Source organism: Achroia grisella, unplaced genomic scaffold, assembly GCF_030625045.1.
Source record: "Achroia grisella isolate CSIRO2021 unplaced genomic scaffold, CSIRO_AGI_Agris_v1 utg702, whole genome shotgun sequence".
Taxonomy (NCBI): domain Eukaryota; kingdom Metazoa; phylum Arthropoda; class Insecta; order Lepidoptera; family Pyralidae; genus Achroia; species Achroia grisella.
The window spans coordinates 550970-576664 of record NW_026712999.1 but is presented as its reverse complement, the minus strand read 5'-3'; the positions used below and the strand labels follow the sequence as shown (position 1 = coordinate 576664).

Sequence of the window (25695 nt, the reverse complement as noted above, 5' to 3'; positions counted from 1 at the left end):
CATTTAGATAGGATTTTTAATAATGCCATTTTTGTATCAAATGTTGAATGTTGATTTTAATGTTGAAACATTGTTTGTTTAATGGAAATTTTATTATTGACATAAATTAGCATTAGTTCATTCCTTATCACTTCAATAATCAAATATTTACACAAAATAGTATAAGACTGAGACCAATCTCATTGATTAATAAAAATAAGTATAGATAGGGAAAATGTTTATACTTTTTGAATAAGCCATTTATTAAAATAAAAAAAAACAAGAGAGCTAAATGTTATGCGCGTTATTAGTAGCCCTATTGTTAATTTAATTTTTATGAATTCTAAAACAAATGTAGTAGATTAAACAGCCCTTTTTAGCGTCATAATTACGTATATACATTTTTTACTAGAAGTGAATTTTAACTTATCAAATATTTGTATTGTATATTCTAGCACAAATTAAAAAAGCACAGTGCTCGCGAAATTAATGAAAATGTTTTTAAAGTCTCTTATTAGTATAAAACCATTATGCGTTTTGCAATTTATTGAGGCCTTATAATTCACCTTATTCTAGTTTTTTACATTCTTTCCTCTTTAATGCTTAAAATAATTTTTTTTAGTTCGTGAGCTTGAAATCTAATCTTTACTCTGCTGTAAGGGGAACCATCTCATAATTTAGTAATAACAGATATATACACATCATTTCCTTATTATACTTATCTTATCAAAGTTTTCGAATGGTATTTTCCAACGTATTAAACTTTACACAATTTTCCCTAATTATTTAAAAACTATGTAATATTTTTTTAAATTCTATTACTAGCTATTTAAAACTTAACATAGATAACCTTAATATAGCTAGAAGCGATTATTAATTTTCTAGTCAATTGCTTATTAAAAGACTATGTTCCTGAACAATTTTAGATTTTAAGCATAAAATATTATTTTTATAATAAAAGCACAATTTAGAGCACTTTTTCTAATACATAATGCACATGCACCGAGGAATAGACAAGTGTTAGTATACTAATAATCTATTGCTTAAGTACAATTTGTGATATTTCAATTTATGTAATTGTTTTAATGACATATCTAATATTATTTTGTACTGAGTTAGACTTTGTAAAAATCTACGTTCGTATCTCTGTATCACCTACTTCGGCCGCCAATACTTGCTTTTGTAAGCTCTAAGCTGTATGTTTCGGTTGAAAGGCCTGTCATGACAGTAAAACTACAGGACGTGAAGCCATGCTATCACTATATCATACACGTCCGTGATAACATCACGGACGTCATGTGATAACGTGATGTTCGTAGTGCTGTTCATGTATATAGGCGACGGTTGCCACTTAATGGCTTGTTTGTCATTTTACTTACATAAAAAAATATATTTATGTTAAAACGAGTACCTACATAACATTAACCTCTTAGCCGTTAAAGAAAACATTTTATCCTGTGAAGTACAAACTACCATAAAATAACCTAATTAGAGTATTCAATGAATCATCGTTATCATCACAATAAGTAACTCTGATGTCTAATCTTAAACGATTTCCTTTCAATCAATTTTTGTACTGTAATTTTGAAATGTAATCAATACTAAAACGATAATAATGACAGTCAGACCTTGAGACAGAACAGAGCTTATTCGAGGTAGATTGTAATAAGGTCTGGGTGGGTAGTCTCGCCTACTTCAATAATCAAGCATCGTATAAGCAAGCATCTTTGTAAGCTGTTTCATTTCTAGGATCAGATTAGACAATGAAATTACAGGTTAAGAGGCATGACATGTTAGTCCACTGGAATAGCAACGTATGAGTGGTTAGGGTGTCATGATAACGTGATGTCCGTAGTTCTGTTCGATATAAAAATTGTCTTGCCGTCAGCTTCTGCGTCATTCAAAGTATGTACATGAAAAATATTTCATTGATCACGAAATATGCAATTAACACGTTGCTGGTATAAGTATTGCATTTTAAACTCCTGTATAGCAAAAATAAATATTTTTATTCCTAAATATCTACCTGTACGTTTTTTACTGTCCTGAATATGACTAAACTTCAAAGGTAGTGGCTTCTGTACAATATTAGTTTTAAAGCATTTTAAAAGTATGTTTTAATAACACCAATATTTAATAATGAATACATTATTCTTATTTGATATGTATATTTAAAAAAATGTTCCGCCCGTAGATAGTGTTACATAGACAAGACATACCTCTCTATACCTAAATGTCACTATTATAAAACGATCTACACACAGCCGTGAAATCGGGTGCAAAAAGTAGTCGGGTTGGAGGGAAGATGGAGGGCACCACAAAGTGTATAGAGTGCACACTAATGTAAAGTCGACCTCGATTTGCCACTAAAGATATAGGCTAATAAATAAATAACCCTGGACAAGTAACACAACGCCATCTAGTCCCACAGTAAGCAGAGCTTGTGTTATTGGTACTAGACAACTGATATAAATACTTAGATATATTTTTTAAAATACATAATATACATAGAAAAAACCCAAAACAATCATACTCATGAATACAAATGTTTGCATCGTGCGAGGAATCGAACTCTCGACCATCGGTAGTAAAGCGGTATGCCACCGAGACCGTCAGAGGCTAATATGTATATCATACAAATTTCCAAGATTAACAAAGATGACCATTCGATCTTCAGAATGTCAACGCATGAAGAGTAACACTGGCTTCACAGTTTAGATCACAGAACACCAATATCCTTTAGATTGTAAAATTTGTGGCGTCTATTTATATATATAGCTCTTATTATATTCTATCAGTTATACCGTCTGCTTATTTGCCACTCGAATTGCATTAAAAAAATCGACGACTTTATTTTATTATTCTTAAATTAGCGTCCTTAGTACGTACTAGTTACTTTTCAATTTACGATTAAAGTTCTATATAAATCTACTTATTCATAAAACTGTGTACTTCTATGTCACCAGTATTATAGGTATTTATAAGCAATACTCTACTTCCGTGTTCTAACTAAATTTGGTTAGTTATTATTTATAATTCTTCCGAAAAAAATCACTGTATAGATTAGATAGGTCTAGATAATCAGATTTTAAAATAATACATGCAATTATTTTATGAGGCACAAAACGATAAAAGCTATTGTTAATGCTTTTTCATATTTTAAAACATTAAAAAAGTTATGACAACAATCGTATTTTATTTCATTATTTAAATGTTTCCCATTTTCCTTTGCCTGAAATTTTATTCATGTCGATTATAATAATGTGTTAAAACGAAATAATAATAATAATAGTCATCTTTATCTATACATATAAATAAAATTGGAGTGTCAGTTTGTAATTGAAATAACCATTTTTTTACTACATATGTACGTATGATTATAAATACGGTCCTTACACTAAAATAACATTTTTTGCAATTTTCTGTCTGTCTGTTTGTTCCGGCTAATCTCTGAAATGGTTGGACCGATTTTGACGGGACTGTTTTTGGTAAGTAGCTGATGTAATAAGGAGTAACTTAGGCTACTTTTATTTTAGAAAAAAAAGTTAAATTCCACGCGAACAAAGCGCGTTTAGCTAGTTTATAATAAAATTTAAAAGTAATGAACCAGACAAAACGTTCTATAACTCAGATGCCTTTCTGCTATTAAGTTATAGCTTTTATTAGTAAATTAATACAATAAGAGATCGACGACTATAGTAAGTATTTAAGTTCTAAACTACTACCACAGATAACATAATATTACATAACTAACAGAAATAACTGACTCTAAACACATTATTAAGGATAACTCAAAAACTACTGACCATACCTATGTTGACCAGAGTGTGTATCCCAACACAACCTTTCAAATTACAAAAATATTTTTCAGTCTGTTTCCGTATAAAAAATTTTGGAAACACACAAATAGAGAAGTAAAGGATACTTTTAATCAATACCACATAGGTATTACCATACCACTGAATTATCTACCAATACAATTTTAAGACTCAACAAGCAAGAAACAAATGGGTACCTATGCTTAGGTACTTACACATTATTAGTTATAATACCAAGTTAATCGGTAATGGAAATATATCTTAGCGATATGTGCCGTGCCGATATGTTGACTGTTAACATTATAATTATTAGAGTCGTCTTAAGCATAGAACTGAATCTCAATGGAATCTTTATTGTAAGTTGATATTCGTGTCGTGTAAGCTGGTAGGTAGATGCGCAGCATCTCTATATATAGGTACGTGGTTGGTAAATACTTGGTACTTTCAAAAGAAAAGGTTTGAATATTTTTGTAGTAATTTTTATTATCCCTAAAAAAAAAAGGCAAAGGAAACTGCGCTCATACAGCCATGTATGCATGTTCAATCATTTTAATGTCAAATGACACTCTGTGTCAGTTTGACGTCAGTGTAGTCAGTCTCAGTCATCATTATTAGCTAGCTCCCTAACTTGTACGCTTGTCTTGTGTCAATTGTCATTAATTGTCAACGAGTGGTCCTTTCCAAACCTAATTGTTGGAGTGCCAACTATAATTTCAGTAAAATACGCATAACTTTTGAATAAAATGGGTTCCAAATTACAAGAGTACAGAGATACAATAGAGCGCACTCTGAACGACAAAAGCACACCATGGGCGAAGTATTTTGAACTGGCTGAGCAGAAAACCGGCGTGAATAGAGTTTATCTGTTCGTCGGTGCGTTAATTTCCACGTTTATTTTTATCCTTAGCGGTACCTTTGACGTTTGAAATGTTAACTTGTCTTATGCAGGTCTGGTGGCGTTCACGGGTTTATATTTAGTGTTTGGTTTTGGCGCGGAATTGATATGCAATTCGATTGGATTTGTATATCCAGCCTATATGTCCATGAAAGCATTGGAGTCGACATCCAAGGATGATGATACGAAATGGCTAACTTACTGGGTGGTGTACGCATGCTTCTCAATTGTGGAGTATTTCTCTGACTTCATTGTGGGCTGGTTTCCGCTTTACTGGTTAATAAAGGTTAGTATGACGTTCCATATGTTTATGATAATGCAAATGATAACTGGGCGAGTCCAAGAAATATCTATATATTTTTTTATCTACAAGGAAATTTAACTTTTAATGCACTTTGATAATCATTGTTATATTTTTATTTTTAAAAGTTTTTTTTTATTAAGTAGGGTTAGAATGTGTATTGTTACCAGTAATGCCAGGTTGGGAATTATCTAACCAAATTTTGGAAGATTTCATGGCAATGGTAGAAACAAATGTGTGAGGAAAAAATTTAAGTTGAGAGTCGTAGTAGTTATTTGGTATGTAGGCCTAAAAAAGAATAAAACTTAAATGAAGGCAAAACCAATGTATAACAAACAGGCTAAAGAAAGATTTCTTTACTATTAAAGATTGCATTCTCTAAATAATTTCATTATAAAACAAGTGATAAAAAAATTGTTAGTGAACTATATTAATTGTATTATCTATATGACCAAGTGACATGTTTGCATTTATGGCACTAACATGTGACACTCCCATATGTAGTAATCACCATTTTGTTTATTTCTGCTATGAACCAGCTAAGGGTGTCTAATTGCAAGTTGACCTGAAATATAACAATCTGCATACCACAGATAAATAATGACACACAAAAGTTCTTATTTAAAACTTCAACATTGGAAATGCAATAGAATCTGTGGCCCTTGTTACCACAGAGGGCACATCATATTTTTCTAGGGTTTGTTATTAAACTGTAATTTTAAGTCGAATGAAAGTAAGCAATATTTCATTGCTTGAGTCATAAGACAAAATAAAAATAAAAAGTATTTTTTTATAAATATGACTTTTAAGTCTTTCTCATGTATAATTACATAGACTTTTTTGAGATAAAAAAGTTGAACTGACTTTATGTCCATACTCATGATACAATTATTTAGATATCAAAAGGCAGTTAAATTACAAATAGACACACTTCTGAATTTGTTATATTATTATGTAGTTTTGGGCGGTGGTAATCACTTACCATCAGGTGAGCCGCATGTTCGTTTGTCCCGTGTTATAAAAAAAAAAAAAGTAATACATTAACCACTTAATACCACCTTCATGGACATGTTTAATGAATCTGTATAGTTATTACTATTGAACTATTTTAGGCATTTTTTCTAGTTAATAATTTAAAAGATGGACAATACACTCCAATAGCTAAGAATGCATAACAGCCCAAATATAAGGTTAAATTAAAAATATATGCTATAAAAAATATATATATTAATTATCTATAAAACTTTGCTGTCATATCTATGTGTTGATTGATAGGGAAAAAGGTAATATTTCATAATTTATAGCCTTGACTGAGCTATAGAAATAATTATAAGTTTTTATATTACTATATAAGAACTATTAGTATTATTACTGTAGTAGGTACAAATCTACCTAATGAATAGTTACTCATTATGAACACTGCATAAACTTGTTTAATACTATTGGATTTCCAATATGTAACAATTATTTCTATTCTATATATGCATAACTTGATGAACAAGAGGGCTAGGGGGAAAAGGGTATTGTTAGTAATTTTAAAAAGTAAATTTAAAGTAGTATTAACACAAATAATTGTTAATATAATAAATTCACCATAAAATTATTAGTGTTAAAACTTATTTTATTAGTGTTATAACTATAATAATAATGAGTACTTAATGCGAAAGTTTAAAAATAAGTATTGTTAGTTATGTAGTCTAAAAGCCCCATTGCTGGTAATGTACCATGTCAGTCTGACCTCCACACGGTTTCACCCTGGAAACTATCAAATTCAAATTAAAAATATATGCTATAGGCTAACTGACCCGACTTCATACTTTCATCTTAACATCTTCCACTAGTGCCATGGCTGTGTATACCGTTAGCATAGGCAGGTGGACGATTTCATTATTATGCACTTAAAAAAAACTTGATGAACTAATGATATTAAGATCTAAAAACTAAGTCGCCCATTATAAATTAACCCCATATTTAACAGGCTTTTTATATTCTTTACTTGAAAAACAAGATTATGAATAAATTATTTTTTATCTCTCAACCATGGCAAATGGTATGATACCATTTGCCATATAGTGTTTTTACAACATTTTACATTTCATCTCCACCAGGCCAGAAAATTAGCAGTGAATTTTCCCATAGAAAGTGTGTGCTTCTCTATGTGTAAGTGTGTCTTTCTATCTATTTAAACATAGAGTAAACATCAGAATAACACATAAGCGTGTTATTCTGATGTGTAAGCTATATTACTGTAAAGTTCCGTCACAATCCGTTCAGTAGTTTTGCGTGAAAGAGTAACAAACATCCATCCATACTCACAAACTTTCGCATTTAAAATATTAGTAAGATTATTTATGTAACCCCGTTACACAGTAGTAGCAGAAATGACCAAAACTGATGAATCAACAGCCATTTTGATAAGATTGATATAATATTTATTGCATGTAAGCTGATAAGTGTAACCATTAATATATAATCAACTACGAATGTATTACAGTATCTTTTCAGTAATATTTTATGTTATAACATTCAAGGTCCGTTCAAGTATTACGTAATCAGATTTATTTACGCCCCCATCCCCTTTGTCAGCAAAAGTAAGAAAAGCTCGTACCCCCTCCCGCCATTCTAGTCTGTATCACCCGTTACAGTCAGCCGCAGCTGTAGGCTGTGTTTTGGTTCGAAGTTGAGATATGATAGTAAAATTTCAGAAAGTTATATATTTATAAACGAGGAAGTTTGTGAGTGTGGGTAGATGAAAGTTTCTTATTATTTCACGCAAAAACTACTAAGTGGATTTTAATTAAACTTTACAATAATATACCTTATACATCAGAATAAAACTGATATATAAATTTCACACAGGTGAAGCCCACAAGCCCAAAGTGACGAATACCATTTACCATCAGGTGTGATTTTCATATTTTTTGCAGTTATATAAAATTGAATATAGAAAAACTAAATATTTTATAAATAAAATAGTTTTTTCAGTAAGTTGGTGATGATATTTGTAACATCTGAAAATTATGTTGTAATATCTGAAATGTATGTATCCGAAAAATGTATATGTAAATACTATGCATTTTATAATTCTCTGTAAGTGTTAAAATAATTATTATGATATATTTAAAACGTATAATATAGTTAACAGAATATAGTGTTACTTTGTTATTATGTTTATTATGAAATATTAGTACATAGGCAGAGTTTATTTTCAGTGGTCGTTAATTACTATTAATTTACAATTACATTAACATCTACTAATAAAAAATAAAAAAAATAAACTGTGCTAGACAATTGTGGAAGTCTTTTGCAAAGTTGCCATTAAGTCTGACAAAGGAATATCCATAAACATTTACGTTCTTTTGTCACAAAACCCATTTATTGTTTCTACCTTATCTTAATGGGTTTTGTATTTAACTATATTTATCAGATTGAAGGACGGTGGTCATTAGTATGGATAAAACAAATAATTCCTACTAAACAGATAAACAGTAGGGAACTAATAACACCTTGTTAGTATGTACTTGTTAAATTTAATAAGAGATGATTGTACTATAATACTAAGGGTGTTCATGACTTTTCATTCTATTATTAAATTCAAATGTGTGTACTGTGAGGAATCAACCCGCGATCATCGAACGGTACCAACATTTGTAATCATGAGTATAATTGTTTGTATCAGGGTGTTTTCTATGTATATTATGTATGTATTTAAAAAAAAATAAGTATTTATGTGTTTTGTTGTTTATATCAGTTGTCCAGTACCTATAACACAAGCTCTGCTTAGTTTAGGACTAGATGGTTTTGTGTGAATTGGCCTGGATTTATTATTTTCATCGTGATTTGACCACTTGTGACTATTATAACAACGCCCAATATTGTTTCCTTTAAACGGCTACTCAAAATGGATAATAATGCCAAACAAATATTCTCGCCCACCAAATACAAACAAGTAATCCCTAATATCGGTTATGTTAGTGCTATATTCATATTTATTTGTAATATTTCTCATTTCTTAATGTCGTAATGATTTAGAACATTAGTAAATTATATTTTATTATTTGATAACAGTACAAGCAATCATATATTTCTTTAAAGTTTTATTTATCTACAGATAACGTAATACTAAGTAGTTTAACTTATAATTGCTTTCGTTACACACAAATACATATCTAATGTATATAGTTAAATTAAGATTAAGTTATATTAGTACTAGCTACTTGCCCCGGCTTCGCCCGGGTGTACATGTATTATACATATAAACCTTCCTCTAGAATCACTCATCTATTAGAAAAACCGCTTCAAAAACCGTTGCGTAGTTTTAAAGATTTAAGCATAAATAGGGACCGCGACTTTATTTTCAATTAAGTATTAAGCAGGTTACATTAGACAGCAGTGCCTTATCTGGTTGATCACGTAACATTGTACTCTATTTATTCTAACCGACCATGTGGAAGCTATCCAAAGCTGTCTAAAACTTATCTGATGCTAGAGAAAAAATCTAATCCAGACGCCTTTTAACCTATATAAGACTATCTCCGTCCACGTTTTAGGTTATAGTTTGTATTTTTTATGTTATACTAGCAGACACGGCCACGCGTTGCTGTGGCTGAGGTTCTTGAATAAGATAATATTGCAACTATAAATTGAAATGTAAGATATCCTATCTTTCAAGTTGGATCAAATTGCACATAATGTGCAAATCAATTTTGCAATAAAAAAAAATGCGAAAGATCCGCCTTCACAACTTAATGATGTAGGGTATATTACAGTTTTGAATTCGTCGCTTCGACTTGTTCCTAGCTTACGGTCCATTGTGCTTGCTTGCTATGCCTTACTATAATTACAACCCTGTATAGCATATAAGGGGAGTAAAGACTGAATTAAAACTAACTCCCCGTTAATTATTTATTGGAAAATTACATCACAGAACAATAAATTATATTTCGTAGATTGACCTTGGTAATGAACAGTTGTTACTTTGTACATCAGCCAGTTCACCGCCGGATGACGTAAATTTGATCCATTTGCCTACAGAGGTGAGATAGGTATTACGTAATACTTGATATGTGGGTTTTAGAAATTAAGTTAGATTTTTGTTAAAATAATCACAAATATCAGGATACATTTTGAAAACATAAATTATCTAAGTGCACTTCCAGTTAATTTTAATGATCTGACCTAAAATATGCTCGTGGACAAAAAATATATTGCAAAGTATCTCTATGTGTAAGTATAGGACATACTTACACCTAGAGATACTTTACATGATTTATGTTCCACAATATATATTTGAATTTGTACGTAATATTATAAATATAGGCGATGGTAACCGCCTAAAAGAAGGTGGTTCATTAGCTTGTTTAAAATTGCAATTACATACAAAATTTTTAAAGCCGAGTATCCAGATCACTAAATCTCGTCTGGACAGGGTTTCAAAGTATTATTTTCTTCATTACGTGATAGCGAAACGGAACCAAGTCTTATTATCATCGCATACCTATTCAACTATTTCGACTATTACTAATTCTCTCGCTACATTCACATTTATAAAGCGTTTCATACATACAAGTAGCAAAATACTTATCCATCTGATAACACTTAAGCCATCTGATTAATCAGTCTAGCCCTTCCTCGGTCCTATACCTATAACCTTTTATCTTTTCATTGTATATTTTAATAAACGGCCCTGGTGGGCTAGTGGTTTAGCACAGTCTTATTTCTAATGGTCGCGTGTTTCATTCCTCACACGGTACAAACATTTGTATTCACGATGATTGTTTGTATTGTTCTGGATGTTTTCTATTGTAAAATATATCTCTGTATTTATATTAGTGGTCTAGCTCTACAGCTGTATAGCTTGGGACTAGATGGCGCTGTGTGAATTATCTTGAGATGCTATTATTTAATGATCTCTTTTCTGTATTCCAGTGCGTTTTCATCATATGGTGTTACTTGCCCATTGAGTTCAACGGCTCTCTGATCATCTACCACCGCATCATCCGTCCGTACTATCAGAAGCACCACGGCCGTATCGACAATATGGCTGCCTCCGGTACGTTCCGTTTGAAATATATTTATTTGCGAATATGCGTAACTTTGCTATTAATTATTTTTAAAGTCGTATTAGTTAATGAAATAGTAATCGCAAATTTATTGATATGCGTATATGCCTTGAATTACGTATTGACTTTTGGTTATCTTCTATTAGATTTTATAGAGTTTTAGGATACTAAAATTAAACGAAATTATGATTTCTTTGCTTGGGTATCCGGTACAGCTTAATGCCATATGGCATGTTCTACCAGCTAACCATTGGGTAAAAAGAGAAAGCGGTTTAAGGGAAGTCATGGGAAATATAATGAATACCATTGTCCCTTACATTTGGTATTTACCTAACTTAGTGGTTGGTCTGTACGGGATCGTAGCTGCAGTAGTATGTATATGCTGGCTAGCCACCGTTTAAGTACATTTCAGATATTCATTAATACAAGCATAGAGATATAGTCATTTCATTTAAAAAGTGGCGCCAAGCTTAGCCCGCATTTTGCATAGTGGTCTACAGTGAAATTATTGGTTTTGGGCTAGACTTCATAATTGGAATCGTTTGTCCAAGGGCCGGTTTTTGGGGCTTTTGTCTTCCCATCAGGTGCGACCCCCAGAGTCTCTTTTGGAACGCTATATCTTGGGAAGACAAGAGCACCCAGAACTCTTTCAATATAAAATTCCACTGCTCCCAAAAAAACTAAAAGTGGCCTTACGACAAACAACACTTAGGTAAATATGTCGATACTAATAGTACATAATGAAGATTAAGATTATTTGTAGGTTCTTACATGTCCCACCAAAATCGTGAATGGCATGCAAAAGTGTTAAATGCTATTAAGTTTTATGTCATACTTATACTAGGTAGTATATTGTATCAGTTAGTTCGAGCGGTTGGTTTGTTTTCATCTACATTAAGGTATTTGTGTCGTCTTTTTCTCTCTGTATCAGTATTGAATGCGAATGGAAATGAAAATCAATCAAATTCTTACTTAATAAGTTACATATTACACTACGTATGCATGTTTCCATTGTAACGTGTTCATTGATGTAATGTTCATTTCTGAGTTGTTACTATATTATAAATTACATTGTAACGCACTTCGTTAAAACTCACTAATTGGAATGCAGCTGGTGCATAATTTTTTTATCAGTGTTTTGTTAATAAACACAGAAATAGAAACCGCCCACAAAATGAGTAGAACAATTTCATAAATAGCCGAGGCGGTGATTGTGCTACGATAAATAGCACTTGTGGCGGAGTATATGACTTCATTCCCAGTAATATAAGCCACAGATTGATCAGCGTAAATTCCTACCTACATATACTTGACCTTGCTGTCCTAGTACAGATACAAAAAATGCGTATTTATCGATATCGTCATTTAATGATATAAAGAAAGCTAAAGCCTAGTTTAGAATACAGAATTAAATTGGAGGGATATTTTCTCAAAACCTGAACCGAGGGTTACTTTTGGATAAAATTTAAGGGAAATATCAGATAGTCATCTAGCAACACTCAGTCATTACCACAATTGCTTACAAAGACTGTTAATATTCCCGTCTGGTCATCAATTATTGGGTTAAAATAATTATTTGAATACATCTCCAAATTGGAATTTGAATTAAATTATTTTTCACACTACATTGCTATCCAAACTAGACTATACACCAAGCAACATATATATTTAAATTTATAAAACTGTTAATTTTAGGAATAAACAATGTTGATATTGTGGCTGGGATGAAAATTGTCAATGAATCTATTAATGATATACGCAAGTCATTCAAGGATCTACACAAAGATTAAGTATCGTACGTAAACAATACAGTACAATACCAGCTTTGCATGGCAATATGTTGTCTATCTATGTATTGCTAAAGTAGTCAAAGGGCAGACTTCAATGTTTTATTGTTATTATTGTTAAACAATAACACTTAAAGAGATTCCATTAAGTAATTTTACACTGAATTGTACGTGTTTAAAAATTTTATTTGCAAAAGAATTGTTATTATATCTTGTGGTCGGCTCTTATACTACAGTCTTACACAACTGCACAGTTCTAACAGATAATACAAAAAGTACTATGTTACACTATATATTATATTAATATTGTGTATTGTTTATTTGTCTATGGTTGTTGGAACGATTATTTAAATTATATAATATTATAGGTTTAAAGTTCTATAGTATGGTACTAATTGAGAATATCGAAATGGTTAGGAATTCGATTTATTGTTAGATAGACACCATAAAATTGTAAGTGCATCTAATTCATTAAACACTTAGAACAAATCTAAATAATAAACCGGTGTTAGTACATTAGTACAGTAATAAATATCTGATCCCCATTTATTAATGGGTGATTTCACCTAAAACATAAATGACATGCATAAAACACAGGTTTTCCCGAATTGGGAAGGGTTCCCAAGGGTTGGGAACACTTGTGTTTCTATTCTATTTCTTGTCCTTCAAAATACAAATATCTGTATGAAATATATCATAGTATGACTGTTTCTATTGGTTGGGGTGTAGACTAATTATTTTATTTTTATTTATTTGTCTAGTATGGATAATACGAACTTGAATATGTTGAACCAAATGGGTTTGTGTAACTTGTCCAGAATTGTTTCCTATATTTTTTATATATATCTATATATTATATAAAATGTAAAGAAAAAAGCCCATTCCTTTTTAAAAGGCCGGCAACACACTTGCAGTTAGCCTGATGTTGCACAAGGTCATGGGCGGCGGTAATCACTACCATCTGGTGATCCACAGGCCGTTTTGTACTAAATGCACAAAAAAAATTTTTCGAAGTTACACAAGTGCTACCAATCCCTAGTAAATAAATTAATAATCCTGGACAATTAACACAGCGCCATCTAGTCTTACGGTAAGCAGAGCTTGAGTTATGGGTACTATACAACTGATATAAATACTTAAAGAAGTTTTATTTTGTAACTGTATAAATAGCATACATAGTAAGCACCCAGACCGATCCAAAAAAATCATACTCATGAATAAAAATGTTTGCAACGTGCGCGGAATCGAACCCGCGACCATCGGAAATAAATTGGTATGCTAAACTGCTAGACCACTGAGGCCGTCAAATTAGTAACAACAAATTACCTATTTTTCTTAAAAGAAATCAATGTCCGCCAGTTGGTGCAAAGAACTTACGTCAAGATTGAGAAGTCAATGAAAAAGTTATCACAATAAATCTGTTTTGTTGCTGTTTACGATACGCTATGTACGTTTTTTTTATTGAATATTCTAGTACAATTATTGTAGTATATATATAGTCTTTGGTATAATTAATCTATGATGTTTATAACGTACTCTGTGCAGTTTATAGAGTCTGTATTGAAAAATGGCGGGAACGGCCAAATTAAATGGAAGCGCGAATTAGCTTTTTATTTAAATAATTATTTAAATACATTACAATTTGGCCACGAGTAATTCACGTGTGTAATTATATACTATTACTAGTGCTACCACCTCTAGGCACATTTTTCTTTTGCTCCTATAATTTTTAAACAAAACTATTAAATCGGAAAAGCAAATTTTTTTGACGCAATTTTCATTTTCTTTCATAACGAATTTGATATCCTTTATTTTAAAAAGGCTAACACGTTTTACAATCCTATGAGTGTTGATAAAATATGTTCGGTATTTATAAAGAGTTAGTTCTTAGCTCTTAGTTGAATAGTGTAGACTCTCTAGTTCTCTATAATGTAGATACAATATTTGTTATCGTGTAGAAATTTAAGATTAGAATTAAAATTATTTGTAGAACTTAAAATAAATTTATCGAATATCTTCCTTCTCTTTCCTTGCCGCTTACATTTAGCTATGAAATCTAGATAGAAAAACAAGGACATTAGTCTTTGCATATCATATTTATTGGCGTACATGTATTATATTTTATATGCGTAAAATATTCGGACAATAAAAAAATCGTATTCAAGTGCGCGTCATGCATAACAATGCAATCTTTTTTTTTTAATTCATACCTAAAATGATAGGAAAGAAAATTTTTAATTTTAATTGATAGGAAATCGTGAGAATGTCATATTCTTAACAAATGTGTAGATAAAGGGATAAACGATGTATAATGGATAAAAGGGATAAACGATGTATAATAATAATATGAAATTTATTTAACAAAGGGACTCTCGTTATTAATAGTACCTTCACACTCGTCTTTTTAAGCGATTTGATTTTTAAATACATACATAATAAACATAGAAAACATCCGTACCGATACAAACGATCATACTCATGACTACAAATGTTTGCATCTTGCCAGTTTTTGAAACTGCAGCTATCGGAAGTAAGAGAGTGTGCTAAACCACTAGAACGAGTCGACGGCGTATTTTTTTTAATTTTTTGATAATACAATGCATAAATTTATTATCATCTATCTATCTATCATCATCTGCAAGGAGCAGGTGTCTGATATAAGTATAAGACCTGTAATGCAGATCAAGCCGTCAACAGAATGTACATGTCATATAAGTTAAATAAATTACGATGCTTATAATACACTAAATAACCTATAATCATATAATGTTTAGAGGTTAACTAAAAATAATAGTTAATGAATAAAGAGATGATACTATAGTATATAAATATACTATAGTATCATCACACATACGTAAATCAGCCGATCCGCTGAAAAACAAAGTGCAGTACAGAACTTTTAATAACGAGAGAACTCTTAATATCGTGGAGACAGGTAAAAAGAAAGGATTCTTTATACCTGTTTCCATCTCGCTAGATGTACACTCATATCATTCCATTATATTTTAGGAAAAGAGGAATAAAGCATATACATATAGCACAGTTGGTAAGTTCTGTAGAAGTCGATGTTCAGCTAAACTAACATTGCTTTTTAATGAGATTTATTTAAATATCTGGCAGGAAATATTTTGTCCATAATTTTTTTTTAATATGATGTGTAAATAATTTGTATTTATAGTGAAAATAAAACGTAAGTTTTTTGTCGGTATCGAGATAAATTGTTAGTTAAAGGAGTAACAAATACAAAGTTACGGTCATCAGCTACTTCCAATATAAAATGTAAATAATTTATGTGTGTATAAAGTAAAAATGGAATTATATTTTTTTTTTCATTTATTGATTCATGTTGAATTGTTATTATTGTTACATAAATTAACCTCTTTAAAATCTCTCTGTGTTACTAATATATGATGTTAAAAAAAGAGAAACTATATTTAATAAATATCTCTTGGATTTTTCATATTTATGAAAAGTTTACATTGAAAATACAGATTATTTAAACATTTTGTAACTTTTGTTGTATTGCAGAAGTCACAATAGTAGGCGTATTATGTTTTTAATTTTTATTACGATAAGTTTCATTTCATCTGTAGGTATGTGCGGAAATTCGCCATTCCCTCTACGATAGTATAAATATATGTCTGATTAATCATTATGTCTGTATTTGATTAATATTGGTTAAGTAATTACTCAACGGAACTTTAGAAACATATTTTTAATATAATTTAGGTACTTTACACGCTATAACTTTCGAAGATTTCGTTTAACTTTTTAAACTACTCCATGTTCTCTTCACTTAATTAATGTAGATTGTATTCTAATAAAATATTTAATATTAAACCATTATGATGGTTAATATATGTCAACATTTTCCTATATACAGTTTTATGTAAATATACGGCCACAGATCAAACAAAGATAGATCTTACTCTGTGGGCATGTTATTCGAGGGTAATATAATTTACTTCATGTCCTCACTATACATAATGTCTTCTATCTCTTTTCAACTGTTCTATGGACTTAATATTTTCTCAATGTTGGTCGTGACAGCAACATAATTTAAGCTTCTCCTATTAATGTATTTTGTTTTTACTAATAAACTATATGTATCTATTTTCAGTACTGATATACATATTAACTATATTGTTTAAGAATGTTCATTGCTAAAGTCATGTGTTATTTTTTTATACCACCCTGTGATTCTAAAAAGAGGTTACCATAGCCTATAGACACCTGTGGGCTAATTATCTATCTTCGATCGCAACGATTTTCGTAGTGAAGTTGCGTCATCTGTTAGTAATGCGATTATATTGACGGCATTTGACGCTGTCAACTAGCATTGCAACGTAATGGCTACGTTATATATCGATAAAAATATTTCTATTGAATGTTGATTCAGTAACTTCGTTGCAATGTCACAGAATGCCACGGTTACCGTATGTAACAAAAATAAGTTGTGTTTGAGTTACTAAACTCATTAATATATTATTTATTTATAATATTGATATTTATTTGTCTGTTATTTTGAGGAAACATGACATACAAAAATGAACCTTCTTAACCATTGAAAGAAGTACAAACCTTACTTTATAGTAATGCCTGGGAAAAGGAGAAAGCATTATGATGCCTCTGTCTATTTGCACAGTTATCTTAAAACAACACTAGTGTCTATTGCACGCTTAATAGGATGTATGCACTCTTTTTTTTTATTCACCTAACTACTAAGTACTGGTTAGAACTATGTAGAGACAATTTCCTGATATATGAAATTTGTAGTTATTAAGGGTGCGATATATACTTTATTTGTAGTAATTTTGTGTTGTAGAGCTTCACTAGCTTTAGCATGACACTTACAATTGAACTAATAACTAACTGCTTGTTTTCAGTAAATCCAAAATATATTCAGCCAGATTGAACAAAAAACAATTGTTATATGCTTTTTTAAAATATGTCGCGTTCATTATTTAGACTTTTAAGAAAATCGCAGGATCTTACCACGTTTTAATTATTTTACAATCGAGAACTCAATAGTAATAAATAAAACGTGGTAAGATCCTGTGATTTTCTTGATTTGTTATATGGTATTCAATGTTGCATGAAATTGAAAAAAAGTGTAGTTCTGCTATTACACAAAACTATGTATTAAGAACATAATAGAGACTTTCACATTTGTAGTATTAGTATGGATAAACAGTAACTATTTATAAGTACTTGTGTTGTAATTAATAGCTCATATATAATTCAGTACAAATTTATCGAGTGTCGCAATGAACATTCTAATAAAAAGGAAGTTAAGGAGTGCCTAATTATAATCTGAACAAGAATATTATTATGCACTATAAATGTGTGCGCAAAAATAAAGGAAGGTGAATTTTCCAACTAATTAATGTTGAAGGATTTACAAATTTAACATTTAATTATATTATATTAAATTGATTTGTATATAAGATCTGTGAATTACAATATGTCCAAAGTAATCAAAGTTTCGGTTAGCCCCGGGCAATTAACGAGTGATTTATGATATCGCCGCAGACAACTAAGGGGATAAGAGATTGTCCATGTTAAAAAGGTAACACCAAATATTGGTGTTAAATATCAACTTTTTAATATAAATCCATCATCATCATCATCAGCCCACTGCAGTCCACTGCTGGACATAAGCCTCTCCCAAGGCACGCCACTGGGCACGATCTTCAGCCCTTCTCATCCAGTTACTACCCGCAACCCTACGTAAGTCGTCGCTCCACCTAGCTGCGGGGCGTCCTACACTACGTTTGCCAATTCGCGGTCTCCACTCTAGAACACGCCTACTCCAGCGAGCATCGGTTCTGCGACAGATATGACCAGCCCACTGCCACTTCAACTTACAGATGCGAAGAGCTATGTCGGTGACCTTAGTTCTCTGGCGAATCACTTCGTTTCGGATTTTATCCCTTAGAGAAACTCCAAGCATAGCTCTTTCCATAGCTCGTTGAGCGACTTTGAGTTGGTGGACCAGTCGTATCGTCAGTGTCCACGTTTCGGCACCGTAAGTCATGACGGGTAGGACGCACTGGTTATAAACCTTGGTCTTAAGGCTTTGTGGTAGCGACGACGAGAAGACTTGACGAAGTTTCCCAAATGCCGCCCAGCCTAGCTGTATTCGTCTCTTGGCCTCCCTCTCAAAGTTGTTTTTACCTAGTTGGAGCGTTTGCCCTAGATAAATATACTCCTGAACAACTTCGAGAGATACTCCATTAATGGCGACCGGTTCCGGACGAATGCGATCATTGAACATGATCTTGGTTTTGTCCAAATTCATCCGAAGACCGATGCGTTGAGACGATTCAGCCAGGCCGTTCAGCATCTGTTGTAAATCCTGCAGCGACTCAGCCATGATGACAATGTCGTCAGCAAATCGTAAGTGAGAGATGTTCTCGCCGTTGACATTAATGCCGTAATTTTTCCAATCCAGCATTCTAAACATATCCTCCAACGCAGTTGTAAATAATTTAGGGGATATAACATCCCCCTGTCTTACACCACGCTTTAGGTGGATATGCTTAGTCTGCTGGGTTTGTACTTGGACGGTCATTGTTGCAGCGTTATAGAGACATCTCAACACTTCGATGTATCGCCAGTCGACTTGGCATCGCTGCAGAGACTCCAGAACAGACCAGGTCTCGATAGAGTCAAAGGCCTTCTCATAGTCAACAAAGGCTAGACACAGAGGTTGATTATACTCTTCTGTTTTCTGTATAACCTGCCTTACTGTGTGAATGTGATCTATGGTGCCATAACCACTTCGAAACCCGGCCTGTTCCGGGGGTTGAAACTCATCAAGCCTTCGCGCAAGCCGATTCGTGATGACTCTTGAAAATAGCTTGTATATATGGCTTAACAAAGAGATGGGCCGATAGTTCTTCAGTAGGGTTTTATCTCCCTTTTTGAAGAACAGAATAACTATGGCCCTACTCCATGCCTGTGGAGTTCTCCCGGTGAAGAGAACGGAATTGAAGAGTTCCTGAAGTACCGCAAGTACAGGAGTACCTCCAGCCTTCAGGAGCTCAGTGGTTATTCCGTCTTCACCTGGGGCTTTTCCATTTTGAGCTGTTTAAGAGCCATCACGATCTCGTCACGACTAATTTCGGGCATCTCCTCAGTGTAGTGGCGTGTCAGAGGAGCTCTGGAATCGACAACAAGAGATTCAGGCCGATATGCATGTGAGGCGTACAGTTCTCCGAAAAAGTCTTCAACTTCCGAGAGAATCTCCGGCTTAAAAGCGGTAACCGTCCCTGCAGATGTGGTTACCTTCGACAAGTGCCTCCTTTCTAGCTGTTGGACGAACACTTTTGATCCCCGATTCTGCTCAATTGCTTTTTCAATTAAAAGTGTGTTCGAGGATCGGAGATCACGTCGTACCAATTTTGAAATTTTTTTATTCAATACCCGGTGTTCTGGTGATGTTAGCGTTGAGGACTTGTCGCGTCGATGTTGAATAAGCTGCAGAGTCTCTCCCGAAAGTCTAGTCCTTTTTCCTGTACGCCTCTTCTCGCAAAATTTCGTGCCTTCATCCTTGAGGCAAGCTATTATAGTATCGAGTCTTTGGTCAATACTGTCTGTGGTTTCCAAAACCGCAAACCGGTTTTCCAGTTTTAATTGGAATGCTTTAGAACCAACGATGGTTTGGAGCATATTTGGCCAGAGCGTCGACTTCATCAGGCGTATTCTTTCCAGCTTGAGATCGATATTCAGAGAGCCACGAACTAATCTGTGATCGCTTCCGGTTTTAAACCTAGTGATCACAGAGACATCTCTGAATATACGCTTCTTATCCGTCAAGATGAAGTCGATCTCGTTTTTGGTCATAGAGTCGGGGCTCTGCCACGTCCACTTTCGTTGAGGTTGTTTCTTGAAGAAAGAATTCATCAAGAACAACCCCTCTTTCTCTAGAAAGTTGACGAGCATTTGCCCCCTATGATTCCTACTACCAAAACCATGTGGTCCCATAGCTGTCGATTCGCTGCCGGTTTGGATTCCCACTTTAGCATTAAAATCCCCCATAACAATGTTGTAGAATGCCTTTGAGGTGTTATGTATGGCCTTGGATCATATATATATATATAATAATATAAATCCATTTATTATAAATACATAATTTCAAATTAAAAAAAACAAAATATGGAACAAATGAAGCTATAAGAAGGATCATCTAATAGAATTTTATATTTGTTATACTAGCCTTATTAAATATAATAATAATTTTTATGCTTGTTAGTAATATTAATTATAGTAAATTTGTTTTTTATTTAATGATTTAAATTTTATCTTTACAGCCTCACGCTTGGTGTCTGATGCAATCAGGAAGGACAACTAAATTTATTTATAAAATCGGCGAAAGTACAAACTTTGTACGCTTTATACACTAGCTTCAGCACAACGTTAGGCATTTGTAAAATAAATAAAATATAATCTATGGTAAAATATTTTGAATGTTTCGAATTTCACAGTTATTTTTAGTATGGCAAATAATATACGGACCAATAACATGGTATTGCACCGATAGTGCGCTAAGACTCAAGTATAGTACCCACGGCATTACCAGGATATACCAGGTTATCAAAAACTTTGAAGCGTTCAATCGCGCCCGGCAGCGGCGCGTGACAGTCCAACGCAATTTGGGTCAAAAGTTTGTATTATTATGAGTCTGCGCTCATACGGTGCATCGCTCTATCGTTTTATTGAATTGCTTTAGAATCTATGATTGAGAGCGTTTAGTACTGTTATCTAATTTAAGAATTTCAAAAAGAGTTTTCTTGCCACTATATAGTCGGTACAAATTCTATTTTTTAATTTATAAACGTGTAATGGACCGAAAAATTAGAGTATCTTTTTCAATTTGAAAATGGAATACAATATCGATACAGCTGATAGCGGTGTATATGAACAATATACGAAACAATAACACAAGCATCGTTTACATTTCGTTAGGGTCTTTTAAATTACAATCTGAGCACTTTTACATATATTTTTTAAATATATTTCCTCATTGTCAATATTAAAACTATTTTCGTTTTTAGAGTCAATGCTACAAAAAAAACGCATGTATATAAAGGCCTAAAGCTAATTGTTTAAATTTGTACTTTTTAAAACAAACCATGTATTGTTTTTATGTCCATGTAGGTATTATTAAATATGTATTTTTTAATCGTGTTCTTTTTTACACTTTTCTTAGACTCAAATTCTTAGTGTAATTGTTTTTGGCCGATGTCTTAAGGCTTAGAAGCTAAGTAAATGTCCCTTTTAGTTTGTTATTGTCTATTTTAAGATGTGGAACAATGAATTCTTTATTCAAACAATGATTTGCTCAAGGAATGTTAGTATTTTTGTCTGTTGTTTATTTTTTCTCAGTTATAGTTAGAGTAATGTTAGTTTTCTAATATTCTCAAAATGTAACCTTAAGTATTGCCATAAATACGAGCTTTTTTAACGACTCGAAAGTGTTACCAACCTACCATAACTATCATTTAATATTTATTAAATATAATAATTTCAGACTACAATTTTTGACGTAATATGAAATTATGTAGTTATATCAGAATGAAACCCCCAACGTTGCCATTAATGTTGTTTACAACATTTTTCATATCCGTGCTTATGGTGTAAATCCAGGTTGTGCCTTTTATAGATCGTCTGTATTGTATTCACTCAAGGAATTGTTAAACTTGTCATTTTTTCACGTAATAAAATGGGATTCATTGTATTTAAGTTAGTTTTTTTTTACAATACTCTTCCCTTATAGGAGTTAATAATTATAATTTTATTTTGCTATCTTAATAAACCTTGTGAACTAAATGTGGATACTGCAATGCTACGAGTATTATAGATATCCGCGAAAATAGATTTATGTATATTTCTAACTTTTCACGCACGCTGTGTGGATTTGAAAGACATTTGTGAATCTATTTCTTAATTTTATTACAATTTAAATGAGATCGTCTATTTACAGTGGTTTATGTATAAGAGGTCGGGAGTCAGGCTGATACTTACTGAAAAAAACTGTCTATTTATATTTCTGCCTGATATGAATGAAACATCATATAACTACCAATGTGTTTGTATTGGTAAGGTACTCGTCATTGGCTTACATCCCATGAGAAGTGGCTCCCATCCCTAACATCCTTCAGGATGAGCCAAGGCTACATAGGCACCGGTAGTATACTGGATAATTTCCTGGCTTTTGACAAGTTGAAGAGAATCACTGGAGAATTTTAATGAGAAATCTCACATATGCCATTGGCTTGTAAAGGTGGGTGGTTGAGTCTGTATATTTCCTCTGTTAAAAAACGTAGTATTATACAGATATATAGGTTTTGGACAGCCAAGCTGTTGAAAGAACATGTTAATAATATGGAACTAATATGTTAATCTGCAACTCTCCCAATTTTTTATGGATGATAATAATATGGTGTACCCTCCTGCACTAACAATACTCACTGGCACCCCACCAGTGATTTTTTATCATAACACTGGAGATAAACGAGCTCGAAGTTCACCTGATGGTAAGTGATTACCGCACCCATGAGCACCCACATCACCAGGGGAACTGCAAGTGCGTTGCCGGCCTTTCACATAGGAATAAGCTCTATAGAATCTTAAGTGTACTATCAATCAATACAATTACAATACAATCTTAATTCTACCATGTTGCCTTCCAAGAGGCTGCATGGTAGTCATCCTGACTTGGTACATTATTGACAGCGGTGCCATTATTCCCCCCAACCTACAACCCCCACCCCCATAGAACCTTCAAAGGATGAATTAAAGTTAATAGCTTATACAATATATATAATAAAGAAAATGTATAACATAACTACAACTAAATATGACTATTGACAAATATAATGTTATTAAATTAAACGTTATGTACTAGATTCAGAGGCTTCGGTCTCTTTGGCCAATTTCTCAGATTCGGTTCGTCTGTTTCTCCATGCCGTCATGTATGTTCTGGGGTGGATGGGGAAGAATCCAGCCAATCCTGGAAGTAAAATACAAAAATATTTTATAAATCTAATTTTAGACTAAATTTTATGATTTAATTTTGTAATTAAAGATAGATAGATTGATTATATTTAGTAAAAGACCAACATTTCCACTGGACAAAAAAATAGGACCGACTAGCAAAAATGTTTTTACAAATAACCTTTAAACATTGTAAAATAGAAATTTTAATTTGTATTTATTATTCGTCAAAATATTATTTCACGACAATTCAGACAGTGTGATCTAGTCTCAAGCAGACCCAAGAAACACCCAGATTGATACAAACAATCTTAATTATGAAAACAATTTTTTGCGATAAATGGAACCCACTACCATCAGAAGCAAGATGCATGCTAAAAGGCTAACCATTGAGGTGGTCAAATTACATTAAATAATTAACTAAACTGTAAGATGTAATTGAAAATAAATTGTACAATTGTACATTGAATAACCAAACATATAGTCATCAAAATAATTATGTATTATTAATCTAGCATATAAGAATGAAGCACTTATTATGAAATTATGCATGAACATGTAAAAAATAAAGTAATTGCTTATAGTTTCACAGGTTAATAAATATTTAGTCTGGAAAAACATACCTAGTATTTCGGCTACTGGATTCGTGACATGAGCACCTTTGCCTAGCCAATATTTTATTCTTTCCAAATTCAAAGCTACTAATTTTTCATTGTAAACATTTGGTACTGGGTCGTAAGATCCGAGCTGCTCTATGACTGGCTGGCTGTTTAGGCGTCGGCGCTGAATATATAATTTAAAAAAACATTAATGTATAACCTAGAAGAAGCAGTAGCAAAATATTGTCTATTTTAAAACTTTTCGTAACATATATTTTACGAAAAAAATTAAAATTAAGGTTGTCGTGTGTATTATTTCAATTTACTACATAATATCCTTATTCTAAAGTTATAAAAACAATTATTGTTTGATGTACTTACGTGAGTTACAGCTATGTGAAAAAATGGTCTGTTTGTACAACCCTGACGAATCAGACGAATAGATTTAGCTGCTTTCGCATAATATAGACCAGTACCACTAGCTGGTGGTAATGGCATTTTAATTAAACTTTATTTTATTGTAATTAAAAATAAATATCAAATAATAACCTCAATCACAGAGGGTATTAGACATATGTCAATTAAAGTCATAATTTTCAAGAATTGACAAGCACTTGACAGTTGATTTAAAACAAACTTAATCCATATAGAGGGCGCTATTGTCTTATACTACTGCTTAGATAACATATATATATCTAAATATATATAAATCTATTTTCTCTGCGTCTTCATACATAGTGATATAGAAAAATACATCGGATAAATGATTGTTTTCTCGTTGCCTTACGTCCATACTCTTGTATTGTTTGCGAAATTTATATCCATATAAATATGATTAGTACATTAATACGCAGCTATTCGCTATTTAAATGTACACATATGATGACGCTTGTCTTATACTGATAATTTTCAAATGGTATTTTTGCAATTTGCCGCCAATTTAGTCGAACGATTGTTGACTAAATAGACAGTATAATGGAATAAAACATACTCCACATGTTATGGGAAGTTTCATAAAATAAGTTAGTCAACTCAGATCAATTAAGCATTTTCTAATATTCGTGGCATTCGTTGAAGAGTGTCTCGTACGGGTTGTAGTTATAGAAAGTCACCACGCATTGACAACAGTTTTACATGAGATGATACAGCAGTTATGGGTGAGCAATGGGAGGTCCTCGCTCAGACGTCGTCGCATACTGCGAGATAGTAACGACCTCCTGTACCGCCTCTATACGTCGAAGACAGTCAAGACG

General features: G+C 32.4%; 2 protein-coding genes across 4 annotated transcripts; one reads left to right on the top strand and one right to left on the bottom strand.

Moving 5' to 3' along the window:
* Positions 1-4426: 4426 nt before the first annotated feature.
* LOC131850096 (receptor expression-enhancing protein 5) lies at positions 4427-22584 on the top strand. Of its 3 annotated transcripts, none has more exons than XM_059200253.1 (5): positions 4427-4670; positions 4746-4978; positions 10922-11045; positions 12751-12850; positions 21158-22584. In XM_059200253.1, the coding sequence occupies exons 1-4, from the start codon at positions 4541-4543 to the stop codon at positions 12843-12845; spliced, it is 582 nt and encodes a 193-aa protein (XP_059056236.1). In that variant the 5' UTR covers positions 4427-4540; the 3' UTR covers positions 12846-12850; positions 21158-22584. The 3 variants fall into 3 exon arrangements, with proteins under 3 accessions (XP_059056236.1, XP_059056238.1, XP_059056237.1); XM_059200255.1 differs by lacking the exon at positions 12751-12850 and adding an exon at positions 15852-15888 and having other exon boundaries at positions 4429-4670; XM_059200254.1 differs by lacking the exon at positions 12751-12850 and having other exon boundaries at positions 4429-4670.
* Positions 22585-23636: 1052 nt separating this feature from the next.
* On the bottom strand, positions 23637-25013 carry LOC131850166 (small ribosomal subunit protein bS16m). Its single transcript, XM_059200340.1, has 3 exons — positions 24824-25013; positions 24467-24626; positions 23637-23859 (listed from the first exon to the last, which is right to left on the bottom strand). Exons 1-3 carry the CDS (start codon positions 24938-24940, stop codon positions 23744-23746), a joined length of 393 nt encoding a protein of 130 aa, XP_059056323.1. The 5' UTR covers positions 24941-25013; the 3' UTR covers positions 23637-23743.
* Between the last annotated feature and the right edge of the window lie 682 nt (positions 25014-25695).

Bases quoted from the DNA above. Each gene is read 5' to 3' on its own strand.
- LOC131850166 (XM_059200340.1), bottom strand. From the start codon at position 24,940: ATGCCATTACCACCAGCTAGTGGTACTGGTCTATATTATGCGAAAGCA. The intron at 24,627-24,823 runs GTAAGTACATCA...TTATATATTCAG, and splicing joins TTCACATAGCTGTAACTCAC to CGCCGACGCCTAAACAGCCA. The intron at 23,860-24,466 runs GTATGTTTTTCC...TTTTACTTCCAG, and splicing joins TCCAGTAGCCGAAATACTAG to GATTGGCTGGATTCTTCCCC.
- LOC131850096 (XM_059200253.1), top strand. From the start codon at position 4,541: ATGGGTTCCAAATTACAAGAGTACAGAGATACAATAGAGCGCACTCTG. The intron at 4,671-4,745 runs GTGCGTTAATTT...TGTCTTATGCAG, and splicing joins TAGAGTTTATCTGTTCGTCG to GTCTGGTGGCGTTCACGGGT. The intron at 4,979-10,921 runs GTTAGTATGACG...TCTGTATTCCAG, and splicing joins CGCTTTACTGGTTAATAAAG to TGCGTTTTCATCATATGGTG.